Source organism: Eleutherodactylus coqui, chromosome 1 (genome assembly GCF_035609145.1).
Source record: "Eleutherodactylus coqui strain aEleCoq1 chromosome 1, aEleCoq1.hap1, whole genome shotgun sequence".
NCBI lineage: Eukaryota > Metazoa > Chordata > Amphibia > Anura > Eleutherodactylidae > Eleutherodactylus > Eleutherodactylus coqui.
In genome coordinates, this window is record NC_089837.1 from 451,852,833 (window position 1) to 451,875,148 (window position 22,316).

General features: G+C 43.8%; 1 protein-coding gene across 1 annotated transcript in view; it reads left to right on the plus strand.

The window, feature by feature from the left end:
* Window positions 1–265: 265 nt before the first annotated feature.
* LOC136582469 (serine/threonine-protein kinase Nek3-like) overlaps window positions 266–22,316 on the plus strand; it is a 32,158-nt gene continuing 10,107 nt past the window's right edge. The window contains exons 1-10 of the mRNA XM_066583534.1: window positions 266–376; window positions 2,634–2,755; window positions 3,369–3,462; window positions 4,456–4,553; window positions 8,573–8,656; window positions 10,422–10,489; window positions 11,070–11,156; window positions 11,965–12,019; window positions 16,931–17,131; window positions 17,219–17,300. Coding sequence (XP_066439631.1) covers window positions 2,639–2,755; window positions 3,369–3,462; window positions 4,456–4,553; window positions 8,573–8,656; window positions 10,422–10,489; window positions 11,070–11,156; window positions 11,965–12,019; window positions 16,931–17,131; window positions 17,219–17,300 — 886 coding nt within the window. The 5' untranslated portion in view covers window positions 266–376; window positions 2,634–2,638. The remainder of the gene's footprint in view (window positions 377–2,633; window positions 2,756–3,368; window positions 3,463–4,455; window positions 4,554–8,572; window positions 8,657–10,421; window positions 10,490–11,069; window positions 11,157–11,964; window positions 12,020–16,930; window positions 17,132–17,218; window positions 17,301–22,316) is intronic.

Sequence of the window (22,316 nt, forward strand, 5' to 3'; positions counted from 1 at the left end):
CCAGGGTTCCCCTCTTCTGCTTCCTTCCAGGAGCAGGAAAGGGGAATCCCTGCAGCCGAACGGACCCCATTGACTATAATGGAGCATGCAGTAGTTTTTCTTCCAGTATTTTGAGCCGGATCTGCAGCAGAACCTCCGACTGAAGCCTTCATCACAGATGTGAAACCCACTTTAATCCTCTGGTCTAGTGCATAGTGCACACATGGAGTGGGAGGAGAAGCAGCGACAGGAAGGAGGATGAAGCTGCTGATCACACCCAGGAAACACTCTGCTGTTATCAGCCAGTCAGGACAATGACTGTAGCTCAGCCCTCTGGATACTGGGATCACTAGCCACACAGGAGGGCACAGTGGCCGGCATCTGCTGGCAGCTTCTGGTAAGAGATGACTGCGGATGGTCTTTGTGTGTCTAGTTCACGATCTGCTGTGTCAGATTGTAGCTTTTAGCACAGCATTGTGGAAATGGTTTGGCAGTTGGCAGATGTAGCAGAGTTGAGTTTGCAATTTGCATAACTTGGCATAGCACAATGTGGCAGATTTATTAAGACCGCCATTTCAGTCATCTAAGGTGCACTGTAGTAAAATACACCAATTTCATCAGGCAGTGCATGCCTCCTAATAAATGTGTGCCACTGAAAAATAAAATCTACGCCAGCTACATCATCATACACAAAGACACTCCTCTACTACCTGCATGGTAATACGTTTATTTACGAAGCACCTACTTAAAACAAATTACTCATAAAAGTATGAGGATTAACAAAGGGTGGCACAGAAGGGGTGCACAAAGTCTACCAAAGGGTAATCAATAATTATATACAGCATCATTAATCAAAATGCCCAGTGCAGATACCCTAAACATCCATTCATCAACAAGGGACTTGCATGAAAGTCCACTTACTGCACATCAATAATATAAACTGCAATTACACACTAAAAGCGCAGCTGCGGTATAGATACGAATGCACATATATGTGCAAAAAAAATGCAGAATGTGCTATTTTCGGGTTTTCACACCTGACCGATATACGCTGCCCCTCTGATGCATTGGTTTACAATGCATCCGTGCACATGGGCGTATTTCCGTGGCGTAAAAGCGCCCGGCCAGCCAAGATAGTGCATTTTGGGCGGGACCTTTTACACTACCAGCAGTGGCTACATAGACTTCTATGGGAGCCTATGACAGCTGCCTGAGAAGGGTGGTGGAAGGGAGTTTAGCAGCGTGACTGCTAAACTCCCACCCCCTTCCCTGCTCCTCGCCGACTGTTTGCAATGGGAGGGGGTCTGGTGGAGCCAAGCCCTGCCCCCTTCCCATTGCTGGCTGCGACAAGGGGCAAAGACGGGGCAGGAGCTTAGCACACTACCAAAAAATACAGTCAAATACGCCAATGCACAAAAAAAGCTATATTCTTTCAACAAAAACGCAGTGCTCATGCTCATACGAATACGCATACGCTCATGTGAAGCCAGCCTTTTTCTGATTGGTGTGGATCCAACTGTTGAGATCCCACCAATTGCCAGAACTGGGGATCCCGTGCCCTCCTGTGTGACTGGCAACAAATCCTGGCGTATTCTTAGGCGTACACGGGACCCCAGTTCTGCTAATTGGTGGGGTTCCCAAGAGTCAGACCCCCACCGATCAGCTAGCTATCTCCTGTCTTGTGGATCAGAGGATAGTCACAAATTTATACAGTGTCTCATCATAAATTACCAAGTTTGCTTATGGAAGTCATTGTGATTAGACCTCCTATTGGGTTTATAGCTCTCTCTACCAAAATCTCTATCTCCCATTCTTGGAGGAAATCGGTTAGTAATAGCTTGGAATGTAGCAAAAAATAATCTGGACTATATTATGGGGCAAGAGTGGCTGGGTGGTATCCCTCCAACGTAAATGCTGTAGAAACATATGGAACCCCTAGGGTCACCCAGCTTTATAGCAGATCTGCTTAATTAATATTGTAGCATTGGTAAAGATTACATGGTAACATAGTATGTTAGGCCGAAAAAAGACATATGTCTGTCCAGTTCAGCCTATTACCCCCCCCCCCCCCAATGTTGATTCAGAGGACGGCAAAAAAAACTAATAATGTAGAAGCTAATTTTAATTTTCCTTATTTTAGGGGGGAAAAAATCCTTCCCGGCTCAAATCTGGCAATCGCAATAATTCCTGGATCATCAACTCTTCTGGTGTAATCAATCAGAAAGCAATTTTTTTCCTTAATTGGGGAAAATTGACTTCTACCTCATTGGTTTGACTTTCTTTTTTGCCTTCCTCTGGACCAACATTGGGGGTTAATAGGCTGAACTGGATGAACATGTCTTTTTTTGGCCTTACATACTATAATCTTATAACATGTAATATTGTAACACTCAAGAAAGGCGTCCAGGCCCCTCTTAAACTTTTAGTGAATTTGCCATGACTACGTCCTCAGGCGGAAAGCTCTATAGTATCACTGCTTTTACAGTAAAGAAACCCCCTTCTATGTCGGTGTAGAAACCTTCTTTCCTCTAGACGCAGAGGGCGCCCTAAAGCTAGCCTGCCAGAAGTGGGATTTGCCATTTAGATAATAGATCTATGGACCAGATTACAGTACATTGACATAATACAGTAACAACCTCCATTTTTCTCCCCAGTTACAATGGAGCACTACAAGGTGCTGAGTGTTATTGGAGAGGGCTCATTTGGTAGAGCTCTTCTAGTGAGCCACCTAAACACCGCCGAGAAGTACGTAATGAAAGAAATAAGACTCACAAAGGTAAATTATTATATTATTACGTTTTCCCGACTGCTTATTTTCCAGGAATAATTTTTACATCTTAAGAGTCTGAATTGCCCGAAGGAAGCAGAAAAAAAAACCCCTCAGTACTTGGGAACAGTAACCACACCATCATGAATACATTGTAGCCATCAGTGTGGGATTAAGAAAGCTGCAATGAAGCTCATATGTAAAATGTGACCCATGTGCGATTTCACTCAGTGTAAGGTCCCTTAACCCTTTCCAATCCATTGTCTGATGTCTAAAGACATTATGATTTATGGCTGTACAGCTCTGATGTTGGAAGACGCCCGTCGGGGGTTATCTTACTGTATATTGCCAGCCTCTCAGCTGTAGGAGCCTATCCAACATTTCATCTCAGGCAGTACTGGCTTTAGCCAGCAGATAGCGCTGTTGTATAACGACAGAAAAAGAGTAAGCCCCCTAGAAAAACAGGATACAAATGGGATTGGAAAGGGTTAAAGGGTCTGTCCCATTAGGACCACTGCACTTTACCACCCTAATTCCTTTATATTAGATGCAATTTGTACTCGAAACTTTTAGTCATATTATAATAATAGTTGTACTTCTATAATGATCTGTTCTTCTCTAGTCTTCAGCTGCAATTAAAGAGTCCAGACAAGAAGCCATTCTACTGGCGAAGATGAAACATCCAAATATAGTGAAATTCCGGGAGGCATTTGAAGGTAGGTCCTATGAACTTTTTAAAACTTTAAAAAGCACTTGTGAGCACCATAAACTAAGTTATGATGTTCATAGGACGGGTCGTGAGGAGTCCGGGGATGTGCTTTGTATACTCACCCGGCTTCCCATTCCCATGCTGTCACCCGGGGAAGTCGACGCACGTGCATCCTTCAGAGATGAGTCTGCTGCACTGTCCACATATCGACTTTCATAGATGACACACGGGAACAGAGAGCCAGAGAAGTATACAAAGTATATCTCCTCAAGACTTGTCCTATGAACATCATAAATTAGTTTATGGACATCATGGGTGAATGAGGTTCCCTTTTAGGCTGAGCTGCAGTTTTGTAAGTCCCTGCATCTGGTTTAGGATAGATCTGTATGGTGACTTTTGGTTATGACAGCATTTGTGCAACCAAAGCTAGCTGTGCAGCCCTGGGACCTCACACTGTCATTGAAGTCAAAAGGGTCGCAGTGCAAGTCAAAGGTTGCTACCACCTTCAGGTTGGAAAAAAAAAAATCCAAGACTGATTCCTCTGTTTGTGCACCTATTGACTCAAATGGGTGACTGAGAAATCAGATCAGGATATGTGTGAGAGCGGCCTCAGAAATCTGAAGTGGTCTAAGATCTAGCTTATGTCTCATCAAATCCCCAGTACTGTACTGTTCTGGCTTCCACCATACTTTACACTGCAGCTCTTGCCTTACAGATTCTTTGCATAGACATATTCCCAGTAGTAAGTCTATGAAAGGAGATGGTTTGATGGCGAAAACTGGTGGCTGGTCTACATTATATCATGGATATGATGATCAAAACTAGCAAGCATACATATGTGTATATCTTACATTATGTGAGGTACCAAAGGCTTTTGTTTTAAATGTAAGTTGCTTTTGTATTACTGGTCTCGGTAACCTTCGTTGAGTCATACTTCTGCAAACACTTGTCTTTAACATTAGCTACTTCTATTATATTTCTGCCTCTTGTGTCCTAACAGCGGATGACCACCTGTACATAGTGATGGAGTACTGTGACCGCGGTGATCTGCTGGAGACCATAAAACGTCAGAGAGGAAAACTGTTTCCAGAGCACACAGTGAGTATCGGTTCTTTTACTTGTAGGTTTTAGGGATATTACAGGGCATCATCATGAACAATGTCTCAGAATGGGCCCACACCCTATTAAGGGTTAGAAGCAGATGCCATAGGGCTCATTCACACGTACCGCAATGGGCCATCTTAGAAATCTGCACCAAAAAGACCACAGGTCAATGCAAATTTCACCCCAAAAAATACAGTATCAAAGTCTGCGGCTTTCTGCCACTGTTTTCGGCATGGATCCGCATGTAGATTTATCCTGATCTATGGGCAAAATCCACATGTGGAATTCCAACATTGAAATAAGCGTTTCCACACCAAGAAGTGACAAGAGACAAGTCACTTATTGACGCAAAAACTCATAGAATACTGAATTCCACACGCAGATTTTGTCCATTGGTGGAATTCACGTGGAAAACTCTGCAATGAACTCCGCTGAATCCTAAATGTGTATTTTGATGTGCAATGGCTGGCAGAATAAAGCCATTTTTAATTCTGCATCAAAAACTACATGTTAAGGTCCATTTACACGAAGTGATGATCGTTTGAGCGATAATCGTTGCGTCTAAACGTGCGGCCATCGTGCACTTTTCGGGCACTGATCGTTAAATTCAGTCCAACCTAAAAACCGTCCTTCAGCCTTATCAGTAGTTCTCCATGGGTTATGCTGATAGCATTGATTCCCGCTGGAAAAAAAGGAACTGAATACAGATAAGAGCCCTCGGGCAATTAACTGCTTTCAGCTAAGGCTTCATTTGCACGCTAAATAGTAGCTGAGTAGGTACTTAATAGTTAATGCAAAATGATCGCTCAAAGCTGTCACTCAACCTATCCTTTGAGTGATCTTTGAGCGATCATTGGCCCATGTAAACCAGCCTTAAGGCTTCATTTGCACACTTAATTGCTCTTAAGTAGCTGAGTAGCTACTTAATAGTTAATGCAAAATGATCGCTCAAAGCTGTCACTCAAACTGTCGTTTGAGCGATCTTTGAGTGATCATCGCTCCGTGTAAATGGGCCTTTAGAGAGGAGGAACCAGGCAGCATTCATTGAAGTCTTCTTTATTAAATAGCCATAAGGAAGCAAGCAGCCACGTATCGACCCTGTGCTCGGGTCTTTATCAAGACCCGAGCACAGGGTCGATACGTGGCTGCTTGCTTCCTCATGGCTATTTAATAAAGAAGACTTCAATGAATGCTGCCTGGTTCCTCCTCTCTACATTGCTGATCAACAGTGGACCCAGGGAGTCGGGACCCTAACTGGGCTATTGCATAGTGCCTTGCACCAGCGGTGTGGCTGAACCCTTGGAGTGCTGCTGTGTTTCTTTTTTTCTTCCTGTAAATGGGCCTTTAGACATGCAGATTGTGGTGTGGATTCTTCTGCACGGTGGCAAATTTTGTTGCAAATTTCACTGTGAAAGAGCTGTAATAGTGGTCAGTGCTGGATTGCCTCCCACCATAGGTCCCGCAGTCATGTGTCATGCCTTTATGGTAGGTATGTGACTGACAAATATGAAAAAAGTTTGGTAGCGCGTTAGCCAGTAGAGCAAAATGTGATTGTTCTCAGCAAGAGCAACGACGTAATCTTGTAGATATGATACCTTTTAATGGCTAACAAAAATACATGATGTAATAATAGCGAGCTTCCGAACCAACGCAGGGTTGTTCTTCAGGCTTATGGATTGGATCTGAAGAGGCATGGATATTTATACACACTTATAACATACATACTTATGATATAGACATGTATAGATATGTATAAATATGCACGCCTCTTCAGATCCAATCCATAAGCCTGAAGAAGAACCCTGCGTTGGTTCGGAAGCTCGCTATTACATCATGTATTTTTGTTAGCCATTAACCCTTTCCAATCCACTGTCTGACCTCTGAAGACATTATGATTTAAGGCTGTACAGCTCCGATGTTGGAAGACATCCATCGGGGGTTCTCTTACTCTATATTGCCAGCCTCTCTGCTGTCGGAGCCTATCCAATGTGTCACCTCATGCAGTACTGGCTTTAGTCAGCATATAGTGCTGTTTAACGGCAGAAAAAGAGTAAGCCCCCCTAGGAAAACCAGGATACAAATTGGATTGGAAAGGATTAAAAGGTATCATATCTACAAGATTACGTGGTTTCTCTTACTGAGAACAATCACATTTTGCTCTACTGGCTAACACGGTACCAGATCTTTGTTTTCATTATAGCCAGTAGAGCAAAATGTAGATATCATACCTTTTAATGGTCTAACAAAAAGACATGATGTTAATGCTAGCTATCGGACCTACGCAGGGGTTTTCCTCGGGTTACCCTGTGTAGGTTTGATAGCTTGCTATAACATCATGTATTCTTGTAGATATGATACCTTTTTAATGGCTAACAAAAGTATTTCGTTTCTCTTACTGAGAACAATCACACTGGCAAATATCTTGCCCTACTTTACAGTTAGCTTGTGTGTTGGCATTCCCACATGTCCAGCATGGACGAGGAGCATAAAACGTCACACTCTATTGAAGTATTTTAAAGCATAGGCCATATCAGTGACGCATCTCAAACGTATTGTCTTTAGTCGTAGCTATGACTAACTAAGCGACTGGTTCCGTGGAGCTGGCTACCCCATGGTGCTTCCTAGTGGTATTCATGGGACCTCACCCACCACAAGTCAGCTGTGGACACTGGCCAACCTCCCAATGTACCTAAATGTCACCTAAGCCAATCTACGGTATGTTGCTATATGAATGGATAAACTAGCCAGATTATTATATGGACATATCAACTGGCTGATATACCACCTATCTGTACATAGTGCCACGGTTGTACTGTGACATGCACCACTTAGCTGGAGTTGGAGGGGCAGGCAGTCCACTCGGACTCAGGGCTGACCAGGAATTTACCTTTTGTTGTGTGGGCCAGTCTGAGCCTGGGCACATCAGAACTTGCCCAGTACCTGAATAAGTGCGTCACAGAAGGAGAAATCAAGAATTAAAAACAATCACAGAAAATGGCCGTTACTTACTGACTGAGGAGTGCATATAGATGCATCCTCCTCTCACCATGCAGGTAGCTGACTCCTTTTGGTAGTCAGCTACCTGCATGGTGAGAGGAGGATGCATCTATATGCACTCCTCAGTCAGTAAGTAACGGCAATTTTCTGTGATTGTTTTTAATTTTTTGTTTCCCCTTCTGTGATGCATTTATATTAGTGTAGGGACCCACTACAACACAAGGAACCGTGAAGTGGTTAGTGGGCTCATGTTTCTTGGCCAACATCCAACCAATGCCTTGCATTTATTATCTATCATTCACGTGCAGTGTGGCATTAAGACTCCAGGGGGAGCCCAGGGTGGCAGTACCAATGTGGTTCACTGATGGATATGCCGGGCAACCCGCCGAATTATCATGGCGTCATTAATAGGTTGCTGGGCTGCATGGTGAACTGCATATATCAGAATGGTCTGGCACCCTGTATCCACTATGTGTGGGAGTGAACACCAAGCATCCAGCCCCCTCATTATTAAGAGGCAGTGTGAGTGGCTGTCTTATCGGTGTCCTGCACAGGTGTTATTGGCTCCTCCATTTGGTAGTCAGCTACCTGCATGGTGAGAGGAGGATGCATCTATATGCACTCCTCACTCAGTAAGTAACGGACATTTTCTGTGATTGTTTTTAGTACCTGAATAAGAACCTAATACTAAAGAGCAATATGTAGATGAGAGTGAGAGTCACAAGGCTTCCCTTGTCTTAGGTGAACCAGTCTGCAAAGTCACGGGCTGCATGATGGCTTCATGCTGTCCCCACTGGTTTCACACTTCACAGGCATCTTGTACATGTCCCATTTAAAACTAATGAGTCTCATCTTAACTTTCGAAGAAGAAGAAATATTGAATTAAATTAAAAAAATAATAATTATGAACAATCAATTTCCCTGGAAATATATATGTTTTGCAAAGTTGAAGAAATATTGGAAATATGCCTGTGCTAATCTTGTCTATCACTTTTCATCTGCTATGTCTCTACCAGATCCTCCACTGGTTTGTACAGCTGTGTCTGGCTGTACAACATATCCATGAGAAACATGTGCTGCACAGAGACATTAAGTCGAAGGTGAGTTGGTTAACATCTGATGTCCCCCATGAAGGCTGTAAATATACAATAGACCAGTCAGGGTTAGGAAAGACCACCGCCAGAGGTTGCTGGACGCTCACATAGCCACCAGTCTTGGCTACATGAGGACCAGATAGCAAACAATATATCTTAAAAGGATTTCTACAGGATTAGAAAAACATGGCTGCTTTCTTCCAGAAACCGCACCACAGCTGTCTATGGGTTCTGCCTAGTATTGCAGCTTAGTGCCATTGGGGAGCTAATGCCATTGGGGAGCTTTCCTGCAATACCGCACAAAACCTGTGCACAGTTGTGGCACTACTTTTCTTATGTTGGACAACCACTTCAACCCATTTAGGACCAAGCACTGTAAAATTACGGCGCTTGGTCCTGGGCTTTAAACCTAGTCGATTATAAAAATATGGCGCAGGTTTAAAGCCCCTGCTTCTGCAATCAAGCAGGAGCATGTTCGGTTGTCAGCAGTTAGTGACAGCTGATAACCTGGAGGAGAAGGTGGGAGGGGTTTTTAACCCTTTCTGCCTTCTCCTTTCACAGCGCTCAATGAGTATTATGTACTAAAAAGTGAAAGTATAACGTCCACTACATGAGCCAGCAGTCCTGTGACGGCTGGGATCCCCTGCTATAGCAGAGCTGCAGGGTCCTATAAGACTCTGATCATCTCTACCAGTGACTAATGTCCCTACAAGGGATGTTTTCCCTTGGATCCTATGGATGCCTCAGCTACAGTGGAAAAGTGTCAAATAAAAAAAAAATGTGAATGTCCCCCAGACATCTTATATGATGTCATGGGGGACATAGAGAGTAAAAAAAAAATTACATAAGAAAAACAAAATTACAGAATAAAATTAAAAATATATACATAAGAAAGAAAATGACCTAAAACCATAAACATTATATATCAAAATGTCCGAAACAAAATGAGGAACCCATTCCCATACTTTGTTAGCGTAAATATACTAATTTTAAAAAAAACTATAAATCTTTAAAAAATCTTTTTTTTTTAGCTTTTTACCCACAATAAAACTAAAAAATGAAAAAAAAAGTCTGTGAAAAAGATATAAAAACGCAGCAAAAATTATTTTTGCAGCTGAAGGAAAAAAAAATCCTTAAAAAGTGTCTGGTCTCTAAGGTACAAAACAGCCTGGTCCTTAAGGGGTCAAGGGTCCACTTAGAAACCCAAATATTTGGACACTATGCTGTTGTATATTCCACAGACAGCATGCGGTCCCATAATTGCTTATGAGGCTATTCACGCAAATGTTTGTTCAAACAGACCGATGGTCCATATAAAAAGTCACTGGATGTCCTATTTATGGGTGAGAATAGCATGTGCAATGTCTGTGAATAGTGGATGGCACACGGATGCGTGTATGTGAGTAGTGGACAGCACACGGCTGCGTGTCGGGGAGCTGTTTGATGCAAGTTTCTTGGGCGCAACTTGCATATAGCGTCTGACTACGGCCTAAGGAACACATTGTGCTGGAATTTGTTTTTATTGGGTTATATCGCATATTGCTGATCATGACCTGTATACGATAATGTAAACAACTGAAAAGCATTAACAAATATATTTCTTGCTGTGGCCCCTCTGGTGCATGGGCTGTACTTGATATTGTAGCTTGGCGCTATTCACTTAAATGTAGGTTTTATTGGTATATAAGAGAGAGCAGAACCCCTTTATAATGCCATTTAGACCTTATATAGAAATAAAGCTATACATATATATATTATTTCTTCCATGCAGAATATTTTCCTTACTCAAAGCAGAACCATAAAGTTGGGGGACTTTGGCTCAGCGCGGATTCTCTCCAGGTAATCGCTATGTTACATTCTTCACCTGCAGCTTTCAGTCACATGAATTTACACGCACAACTATATCGATAGAAAATTTTTTTAAAAAGTGATAGCGGCAGAAAATAAACTTATTTTTTTCCAAAAATATTTTACTTTTTTAAGAGTAGTGCAACAAAAATAAGTTTGGTATCGTCCATATAGTACTGACTCATAGAATAAAGTTATCATGTCATTTTTTTCGCAGTGTGTATACTGTAAAAACAAGTCCCTCCTCCCAATGATGGTGGAATTGCTATTATTTCTTTTTTTTCCTCATCTCTCTACACTTAGAATTTTTTTTTTAAGTTTTTCAGTATCTTCTATGGTACACTAAATTAGTACCACTGAAAAATACAACTTGTTTCTCAAAAAGCAAGAACTAAGACGGCTACATCGATGGATAAATAAAAGGGTAATGATTTTTTTTGAAAGTGCGGAGGAAATAAATATGACAAAAGGCGTCTGTGTCGTTAAGAGGTTAAACAAAGCCCGTTTCAAAAATATTCAAAGCAGCTATTATTTTAACATTGATATAATAAGCAATATTTTCATCTCTTAGCCCGATGGCTTACGCCTGCACATATGTCGGGACACCTTATTATGTTCCTCCTGAGATCTGGGAAAACACGCCTTACAATAATAAAAGGTAAGTGCTTCGATGGTAACTGGTAAAATAAAATACTGTTTGAGTGTTGTGATGTCGACTAACAGGTTACTGGGCCTGTTGATGTACACACAAGAACTTAAAGGGCTACTGCATGTTTGCCCCCTACCCCTCACCTGATTACCTGTTACACTCTGGACATTTCCTCTGTGTATTACACCCATTTCCCTGCAATGAAACCACCTGTCTGATGCTTATCAGCCACCATCTCAAGATTTTTTACTTTCACTTTCAATCAATCCCATGATCCATCAGCACAGCATTAGCTGAGGCTATACCATTTTTGCCTGCTGGGAGGACAGTTTAAAGGGAATCTTTTACCAACTTTTAGCCCTAAAAGCTAAGCTTATGGTCTGGAAGTAGGTGACCCATGGAGTTCTGGGATGTAAATTGTATACTTACCTCCTGCATCATTACCCGGAGCTGGAAGCCATCGCTGAATGCATTGAGCAACACGCTAAGTAGTCCATCAGTTCTAATTTTATAATGTTTAGAGCAGAGGCTTCCAGCTACGACACCGGAGGAATGATGGGGGAGGTAAAGGTAAAACTTACATCCCTGGACTCCATGGGTCACCTAATTTAAGCCCATAGTTTTAGCTTTTAGGGCTAAAAGTAAGTGACCGATTCTCTTTAATTATCATGACTTTCTATATTCACCTTAATATGCTACAGCAGATACATATACAGTCAGGATGTTAAAGCAAAGCCTGCTAGGATTCTGCGTCTTCATTGTCAGTAATAGCGTTGTATATTCCCAGCTAATTACACTTCTTGCTTCTCTGTTTCAGTGATATTTGGTCGTTGGGATGTGTGCTATATGAAATCTGCACCTTGAAACACCCAGTAAGTAATTTCATTAGTTTTAAGAGTTGGCCAGTTTGTTACTTTATTTAAGAAATTAGTCTAAATTCTATTTGTTTGCACTTACTGCAGATCTGCATTTATTCCCAGACCTCATTCTGTATTTAAGAAGCCATGCCCTACACACACACACAGACACATACCCGGCTGGCTGCTGGAATGGCTTGGGGGTGCTTCCGTCCAGAAAAATTATCTACCATTGGAAGGGCATGTGACCAATACATCATAATGCCTCTTACCCTGATGCATAGCATCCCTGCCATCTGCATGTACACCAGGATTTATGTAGCGGTGTATGAATGCTGTTGTGTACTATTGAAAGAGACATAATGATGTGCTGGTCACGTGTCCTCCATATCCAAGCCGTCCAGGAGACCTGCTGATGGGGGTCCTTGAAAATACATAATGGGGTGTCAATACATGCAGATTAGAGATGAGTGAGTATACTCGCTAAATGCAATTGCTTGAGCGAGCATTGCCTTTAGCGAGTATCTCCCCGCTCGAGACTGAAGGTTCGGGTGGCGGTAGCGGGCAGGGAGCTGCGGGGGAGAGCGGGGCGGAACGGAGGGGAGATCTCTCTCTCTCTCCCTCCCCCCCCCTGTTCCCCGCTCCCTCCTGCTTACTGCCGCTACTCACCGCTCCCCCGCGCCGGCACCCGAACCTTCAGTCTCGAGCAATTGCCTTTAGCGAGTATGCTCTCTCATCTCTAATGCAGATCTTCTGTAAGTGCATACAACTGTCATTTCTGATTTCCTGAAAGTAGCAAGAAACTGCTCCTTTTACGTCTCTGGCCTCACATATACATATTAAAAAGCCTCTTAATTGAGTTAACGTTGGATCATGTTTTCGAGCAAGAAAAGTTCTGATTCCAGCAGGTTCTAGTTGGCCGTACTTTATGACTTTGAGCAAGTTCCCCATTCATTCCTAATTACATAAAATTCAATAACCTCTTTGTTTCAGTTCCCTCCACCAATTAGGCTTTAAAAGTCATAGGCAAAGTGTCATCTGAATGAATAAGTCACCAAAAGGTTCATGTTTACGAGCGGCACATATTTTTGCTTGATAGAGAAACGTCTCATAGTGTATCTCTGTCCAGCCGGGACTGTAGCTGTAGCTTGATGTCAATGGAGGGCTCAACAAGGACCATCATCATTCCCATCCAACTAGGCTTTTATTTAAAGGGGTTGTTCAACCTAATTATTTTGTATAGTTTTGGGCCTCTGTGCCTAAAACTATAAAAAAAAAAAAAGCAATATACTTAGTGGCATCTGACAGGTGACATCACTATGTCTTCTGATGACTGCTGCATTATATACAGTACTATGTAAAAGTTTTAAGCAGGTGTTGAAAAATGCTGCACAATAAGAACTTTTTTTTTTTTTTTTTTCAAAAATAGAAGGCATCTAATTGACTCCAAATTGCAGCAGGACAGGGGCCCCAAACATACAGCCAATGTCCTTATCTACTATCTTCAGCGTAAAGAAGAACAAGGAGTCCTGGAAGTGATGATATGGCCCCCCATAGGAGACAGAAGGATTTGAGCAAGCCTACAGAAGATCTGTGGTTAGTTCTCCAAGATGTTTGGAACAACTTCCCTGACGAGTTCCCCTCAAAAGCTGTGTGCAAGTGTACCTAGAAGAATTGATACTGCTCTGAAGACAAATGTTCACATTGAATATTGAATTGATTTAGATTTCTCTTTTCTTCACTCACTTTGTATGTTGTTAATTAACAAGAAACTATTAACACTTCTATTTCTAAAAGTATTCTTAGTGAGCAGCATTTTTTCCAAATTTCCCTACAATTTTTGCACAGTACTGTAACTCCCCCCATATTCGAAAACCCCTTTTATTCCCTTAACATCCGCTCATACACCTTTTAGACAGTGGCCATTCAGGAGCTTTATTCTGATGCAATCCTCTTTTTTACGGCATATAAAAAGCCTAGCATGTGTCCCAGGGTATAATTAGCTAGCTCACCTTACAAAAAACAGAATATTAAGTAATCAAAACATTATATGAATCAATTAATGGTACTAATTGATTTAACTGTGACTCCATCCGGCCAGATATCGGCGTTCTGTATTGCCATAGCCTGTGATCGCTATAGTAAGCAATAAGGCATGGCAGGAGAGAAGTCCTGCCATGTCTTATCGTAGCGATCTGCAGTCCTGCTGTGTAATTCCCTCAGAGGGAAACATATTGTGTACAAAGAAGAGAAAAATAAAGTACAAAAAATAAAAATGTTAAAAAAATGTTTAAAAACCCTTTTTTTATGCTTTTTCTCATATTAGTATAAAAAAATTTTTAAATCCCACATATTTGGTATCAACGCGTCCGTAACGACGTGTACAATAAATTGAACATGCTTTTTATCCTGCACGGCAAAAAGCGTTAAAAAAAATGCTAAAAAACTAAGCAAAATGCTAATTTTTAGCATTTAGCCTCCCAAAAAACGCAATGAGGCCTTAGTCACACGGGCGTTTTTTCCCGCGATTTGCGGATCGCATGACGGATGCGCATCCACAAATCGTGTGACCGGGGCCAAAAAATCGCCCGAAAAATCTGCTCCTAGCCGCGTTTAATTAGAAACGGGCCGGAGCTGTCCAGCACATTGAATTCAATGGAGCCGGCAATACAGCCGGCTCCATTGAAAGCAATGCGCTGCGGGCGATCGTGGGATGAATTGTCGGGAAGGGCTGAAATATATAAGCCCTTCCCTGCAATTCATCCAGAAATGTGTTAAAAAAAAAAAAAAATGTATACTCACCTTTCCGCTGCAGCCGGAGTTCTGCCGCGGCAGCCGGATTTTAAAGCCCCGCCGGCTGAATAGTACAGAGAAGCAGTTCAGGAGAAGTGCCGGCGGCCGCAGCAGAACTCTGGTTGCAGCGGAAAGGTGAGTATATATTTTTTTTATTTTAACACATTTCTGGATGAATTGCAGGGAAGGACTTATATATTTAAGCCCTTCCCGACAATTCATCCCGCGCTCGCCCGCAGCGCATTGCTTTCTATGGAGCCGGCTCCATTGAATTCAATGGGCAAACATCGTTCTTCTCTGCCACAGCTGTTACAGCTGTGGCAGAGAAGAATGATTTGTCTTCTATATGTTCTCAATGGGGTCGGCGCTGCTGCCGCTGCTGCCGCTACCAATAAACTACAGCTCATCTTGCAAAAAATAAGCCCTCAGAGAGCTCCGTCCATGGAAAAATAAAAAAGTTATAGCACTTTGAATGCAGTGAGTTTAGAAAAAAATAATAATTTCCCAAAAAGTTTTTATTGTGGAAAAGTGGAAAAACCTAAAAAAAAAATATAAGAATTTTGATATCGTTGTAACCGTACCGTCCCGCAGAAAAAAATGTAGTGTGTCATTTATGCTGCATAATCGTTGGGTCCTCAACGCCAAAATAGGCCATGTCCTTAAGGGGTTAAATATGAAAACGTTGCAAAAAAAACATGGAAATGAAAAGAAAAATTATTAATTGGGTATTGATTAGAGATGAGCGAACCTACTCGACCACGCCCCTTTTTCGCCCAAGCGCCGCGATTTTCGAGTACTTCCGTACTCGGGCGAAAAGATTCGGGGGGCGCCGTGGGTGAGTGGGGGGTTGCAGCGGGGAGTGGGGGAGAGAGAGAGGGCTCCCCCCGTTCCCCGCTGCTACCCCCCGGCGCCCCCCGAATCTTTTCACCCGAGTACGGAAGTACTCGAAAATCGCGGTGCTCGATCGAGTAATTACTTGAAACGAGTAGGTTCGCTCATCTCTAGTATTGATGTAATCGTACTGGTCTGCAGAATTAATTTTACATATCATTTAAACTGCACAGTAAACACCGTGAAACATAAAATTCAAAAACATGCCAAAATTGCAGATTTTGTTAATCTAAAAAAAAAATGGAATATAAAGCAATCAAATATTATGTTCCCAAAAATTGGCTACATGAAGACTACAGTACATCCCACAAAAAACAAGCCCCCATAGAGCTCTGTCGAAGGAAAACTAAAAATGCTAAGGCTCTTGGAATGCGGCAAATCTTTAAAAAATCTTTAAAAAATAAAGTATACAAAAATAGCAAAACATAAAAAAAGCTGTAACTTGGTATCACCAGAATCATACCGACCTACAGAATAATCTTATCACATTATTTATTTGGCATGTAGAATGCCGGAAGAATAAAAATTAAAAAACAAAAGTGGAATTTTTTTTTTTTTCTTAATCCCCCTTAAAAAAAAAAAGTTATACAAGAAATGATATGTACCGAAAAATTCTGCCATTTAAAAAAAATACAACTGGTCCCACAAAAAACGAGCCCTCATATGGCTATGTCGATGGAAAAATTAAAGAGTTATCTCTCTAGGAATGCAACGATGAAAAGAACTAAAAAAATTTGTTTGTCATTAACCCTTTCCAATCCAATTTGTATCCTGGTTTTCCTAGGGGGCTTACTCTTTTTCTGCTGTTATACAACAGCGCTATATGCTGGCTAATGCCAGTACTGCATGAGGTGACACGTTGGATAGGCTCCGACAGCAGAGAGGCTGGCAATATACAGTAAGAGAACCCCAACGGACGTCTTCCAACATCAGAGCTGTACAGCCTTAAATCATAATGTCTTCAGAGGTCAGGCAGTGGATTGGAAAGGGTTAAAGTACAAACAGGGTTTAGAGGAGAGAAAAGATCTCTCACCTGAATGGTGGGGAAGAAAGCTTGGAGGGCGGTTATAAGCATTAACTATTTTCATTTTAATAGATAAATGACTGATAAAATATAAGCTGTGATATAGAGCAATCTGGAACAACATAGTACAATTACCAGGTAGCTGCAGATGTCTCTCCAACACAGTTCGTAAAATAATCTATAATTTTTTTTAAATTTTTTTTTTATTCTATGTCAAGTTTCAAGCAGGGAGCTGGAAAAATCTAATTATGAAGATTTGCCATGGAACCTACCGTCCTCTGCCTTCTCACTTCTCTTACGAGCTGCGGATTCTCATTAAACAGATATTTCGCAAAGACCCCCGGCAGCGGCCTTCAGTCAACACTATTCTCAAGAGAAGGGGCCTACTAAAAATGGTGAATTTGTGTGTATCCGCACAGGTAACAACTGTTTCTCAGCAGACCACGTTACTATGACCGGTGGTTTAGTCATCACTTGTCCTCTAAATGTTATGTCTCTTTTAATAGCCTGATGACACATCGGATCTCCCAGATGATGAATCTACCTCAGTTATCCAACGCATGAAAGAACAGCCGGAAGCTTTTGACGGTACAAATAGGAGCCATGTACTTATTATCTAGAGATTAATCATTGGTTGATTCTGTTCTGCTACTGGTTTGAGGGAAATTTCAGTTTATACGGGTGTTTTCACACTTCTGCCTTCCTGCTCCGTTCCGTAGAACAGAATTGAACAGCGCTGGGCGTACAGCCTTGACTATGGTGGGGTCTGCCCGCTTTCCGCCCAGCTGTCCCGTTTTTGGGCTCCATGCAGCACTTTTTCTTTCGGTATTTGCAGTCGGATCTTCAATGTAACCTCCGCACAGAGGTTGCGACGCAGATGTGAAGCCACCCTAATATGTATAATCAATAGCCAATTTGTTAGGAACACCCATCTAGCAGCATGTTGCACCCTGTTGACCTTCAGAACTACAGCAGTTCCTCATGCCTAGATTCCACTAGGTGCTGAAATTGTTCTGCAGGGATATTGGCCCATGTGGACAGGAAGCATCTTGTACTTGCCACAAATTAGAAGAAGGAACTGATGTGCCCTGAACAGCTGGCAGGAAAGGTTCACCGATTCATGCAGCTCGTGCCAAATTCGAACCCTTCCATCAGCATGGTGTATCAGAAATCTGGATTCATCTGACCAGCTGATGTCTTTCCATGACTCAGTGATCCAATTTCTGTGTTGGATTGCCTACAGGAGTCTCGCCTTTCTGTTTCTCTTAGACAGTAACGGCGCTAGAAGTAGTCGTCTGTTTATAGCCCATCAGTGCTAAAGAACAACAAATTGTGCATTCAGACATGTCAGTTAGAACACAAACTTTGTATTTAGCTGCAACTTGCTTGGCTGTGCATCGCTTGTTCATCAGAACGATCCTTGATATTCTCCATTGGCCCCTTTCGTCAACAAGCCCAAAGGATTCCGTTTTGCTGGATGTTTTTCCTTGATCACAGCATTCCCAGTCTACTCTTGACATGTTACATGAGAAAACCACACAAGGTTTTTAACATACTGGTCCCTCTAGTCTAGCATCAATAACCAGGCCTTGTTGGAAGTTGCTTAGATCACTTGATTTATTTTTTTTGTAACACTTCTAGCTTTTTAGTGCCACAGTTTCTTTGCTCCTTTAATTGCTTCAAAATGGGTTTTGTCGGGTTAATATGGCAATAGCTTTTCAATGGCACAAGATGACTCATACCTTTTGCAACTGTTTCAGTTCAACTTTGCTACATTTGTAAGTGGGGGTGGGGAATGATTAGCGCACTACTATAATGCAATGTCCCCTCAGTTTGATCAGACAAAAAATCTTTTTACTGATCCCGTACATCACTTCTTGATTACCCTGTAGCAATGCAGATACAGGTGAACTTGTAGAACTTTTTAATAGTTGCTTCTGACAAGCACTGCAGAGAACCTCTGTCTAAATAGTTTAAGAATAGAGATGAGCGAGCACCAAAATGCTCGGGTGCTCGTTACTCGGAACGAACTTTTCGCGATGTTCGAGGGTTCGTTTCGAATAACGAACCCCATTGAAGTCAATGGGCGACCCGAGCATTTTTGTATTTCGCCGATGCTCGCTAAGGTTTTCATGTGTGAAAATCTGGGCAATTCAAGAAAGTGATGGGAACGACACAGCAACGGATAGGGCAGGCGAGGGGCTACGTGTTGGGCTGCATCTCAAGTTCACAGGTCCCACTATTAAGCCACAATAGCGGCAAGAGTGGGCCCCCCCCCCCTCCCAAAAACTTTTACTTCTGAAAAGCCCTCATTAGCATGGCATACCTTTGCTAAGCACCACACTAGCTACAACAAAGCACAATCACTGCCTGGATGACACTCCGCTGCCACTTCTCCTGGGTTACATGCTGACCAACCGCCCCCCCTCCCCCCCACAGCGCACACCAAAGTGTCCCTGCGCAGCCTTCAGCTGCCCTCATGCCACACCACCCTCATGTCTATTTAGAAGTGCGTCTGCCATGAGGAGGAACCGCAGGCACACACTGCAGAGGGTTGGCACGGCTAGGCAGCGACCCTCTTTAAAAGGGGCGGGGCGATAGCCCACAATGCTGTACAGAAGCAATGAGAAATCCAATCCTGTGCCACCGCCATCAGGAGCTGCACACGTGGGCATAGCAATGGGGAACCTATGTGCCACACACTATTCATTCTGTCAAGGTGTCTGCATGCCCCAGTCAGACTGGTAATATGTACCTTAACAGTAACCGCGTTGGTGGTAATGTGGTGGTGACTGCGGACCTAGTAGCGCGGTTTTATTTTGTTGGTTTTCGGAATGTGGCCAGAATTAAGTGGGCCGTGGCGGGGGGATGTTTTTGAGGCACTACGTGTCCTCTCCACGTGTCCGTGGTTATATGCACCTTAACAGTAACCGCGTTGGTGGTAATGTGGGGGTGACTGCGGACCTAGTAGCGCGGTTTTATTTTGTTGGTTTTCGGAATGTGGCCAGGATTAAGTGGGCCGTGGCGGGGGGATGGTGGGGGGGCTCTCTTGTAGTGTCGGTAAAGGTGAAATTCTTGGACTGCCACCAGACGAACCAATGCAATGGCATTTGCCAAGAATGTTTTCCCTGTTGGAGGAGGAGGGGGATGTTTTTGAGGCACTACGTGTCCTCTCCACGTGTCCGTGGTTATATGCACCTTAACAGTAACCGCGTTGGTGGGAAATGGCCTCGCCGCCATCATGTCTTTGGGAAGCCTCTGTTTCCACACCCCAGAGACATACCATTAGCAGCGGTATAGGCAGAGCCCATAATTCGTAACATTTCAGCGGTAGCATTAGGACAGGCCCCACTAACATATCACTAGCAGTATTATAGCGGGAGCGCAGTCTTCGTTCCATGTCAGCAATAGTAGCACTCAAGACAGGCCCCAGTAACAATTCCGAAGCAGCAGTATAGCGGGAGCGCAGTCTTCGTTCCATGTCAGCAATAGTAGCACTCAAGACAGGCCCCAGTAACAATTCTGAAGCAGCAGTATAGTGGGAGCGCAGTCTTAGTTCCATTTCATTAGCTGCAGTATAGCCAAGGCCCAAGTTACATTTATGTAGCTAAAGTGTAGGCCAACCCCACACACACTTCTGTACCATGAGTGCAGGCGAAGAACATACAAATTGCTATGATTACACCGTAGGTGAGGGCCCCAAAAAATTGGTGTACCAACAGTACTAATGTACCTCAGTAAAAATTGGCCATGCCCAACCAAGATGGCAGGTGAAACCCATTAATCGCTTTGGTTAATGTGGCTTAAGTGGTAACTAGGCCTGGAGGCAGCCCAGTTTAACGAAAAATTGGTTCAAGTTAAAGTTTCAACGCTTTTAAGAGCATTGAAACATATAAAAATTGTTTAGAAAAATTAGATGAGTGAGCCTTGTGGCCCTAAGAAAAATTGCCCGTTCAGCGTGATTACGTGAGGTTTCAGGAGGAGGAGCAGGAGGAGGAGGAGGAATATTAGACACAGATTGATGAAGCAGAAATGTCCCCGTTTTGGATGGTGAGAGAGAACGTAGCTTCCATCCGCGGGTGCAGCCTACGTATTGCTTACGTATCGCTGCTGTCCGCTGGTGGAGAAGAGAAGTCTGGGGAAATCCAGGCTTTGTTCATCTTGATGAGTGTTAGCCTGTCGGCACTGTCGGTTGACAGGCGGGTACGCTTATCTGTGATGATTCCCCCAGCCGCACTAAACACCCTCTCCGACAAGACGCTAGCCGCAGGACAAGCAAGCACCTCCAGGGCATACAGCGCTAGTTCAGGCCACGTGTCCAGCTTCGACACCCAGTAGTTGTAGGGGGCAGAGGCGTCACCGAGGATGGTCGTGCGATCAGCTACGTACTCCCTCACCATCCTTTTACAGTGCTCCCGCCGACTCAGCCTTGACTGGGGAGCGGTGACACAGTCTTGCTGGGGAGCCATAAAGCTGGCCAGGCCCTTAATGACTGTTGCACTGCCTGGGCTGTACATGCTGCTCGATCTACGCACCTCCCCTGCTACCTGGCCCTCGGAACTGCGCCTTCTGCCACTACCGCTGTCGGACGGGAATTTTACCATCAGCTTGTCCGCCAGGGTCCTGTGGTATAGCAACACTCTCGAACCCCTTTCCTCTTCGGGAATGAGAGTGGGAAGGTTCTCCTTATAGCGTGGGTCGAGCAGTGTGTACACCCAGTAATCCGTAGTGGCCAGAATGCGTTGAATGCGAGGGTCACGAGAAAGGCATCCTAACATGAAGTCAGCCATGTGTGCCAGGGTACCTGTACGCAACACATGGCTGTCCGCACTAGGAAGATCACTTTCAGGATCCTCCTCCTCCTCCTCCTCCTCCTCCTCCTCAGGCCATACACGCTGAAATGATGACAGGCAAGCAGCATGGGTACGGTCAGCAGTGGGCCAAGCTGTCTCTTCCCCCTCCTCCTCATCCTCCTCATGCTCCTCCTCCTCCTTCTGAACGCGCTGAGATATAGACAGGAGGGTGCTCTGACTATCCAGCGACATACTGTCTTCCCCCGGCTCGGTTTCCGAGCGCAAAGCGGCTGCCTTTATGGTTTGCAGGGAACTTCTCAAGATGCATAGCAGAGGAATGGTGACGCTAATGATTGCAGCATCGCCGCTCACCACCTGGGTAGACTGCTCAAAGTTTCGAAGGACCTGGCAGATGTCTGCCAACCAGGCCCACTCTTCTGAAAAGAATTGAGGAGGCTGACTCCCACTGCGCCTCCCATGTTGGAGTTGGTATTCCACTATTGCTCTACGCTGCTCATAGAGCCTAGCCAACATGTGGAGCGTAGAGTTCCACCGTGTGGGCACGTCGCACAGCAGTCGGTGCACTGGCAGATTAAAGCGATGTTGCAGGGTGCGCAGGGTGGCAGCATCCGTGTGGGACTTGCGGAAATGTGCACAGAGCCGGCGCACCTTTACGAGCAGGTCTGACAAGCGTGGGTAGCTTTTCAGAAAGCGCTGAACCACCAAATTAAAGACGTGGGCCAGGCATGGCACGTGCGTGAGGCTGCCGAGCTGCAGAGCCGCCACCAGGTTACGGCCGTTGTCACACACG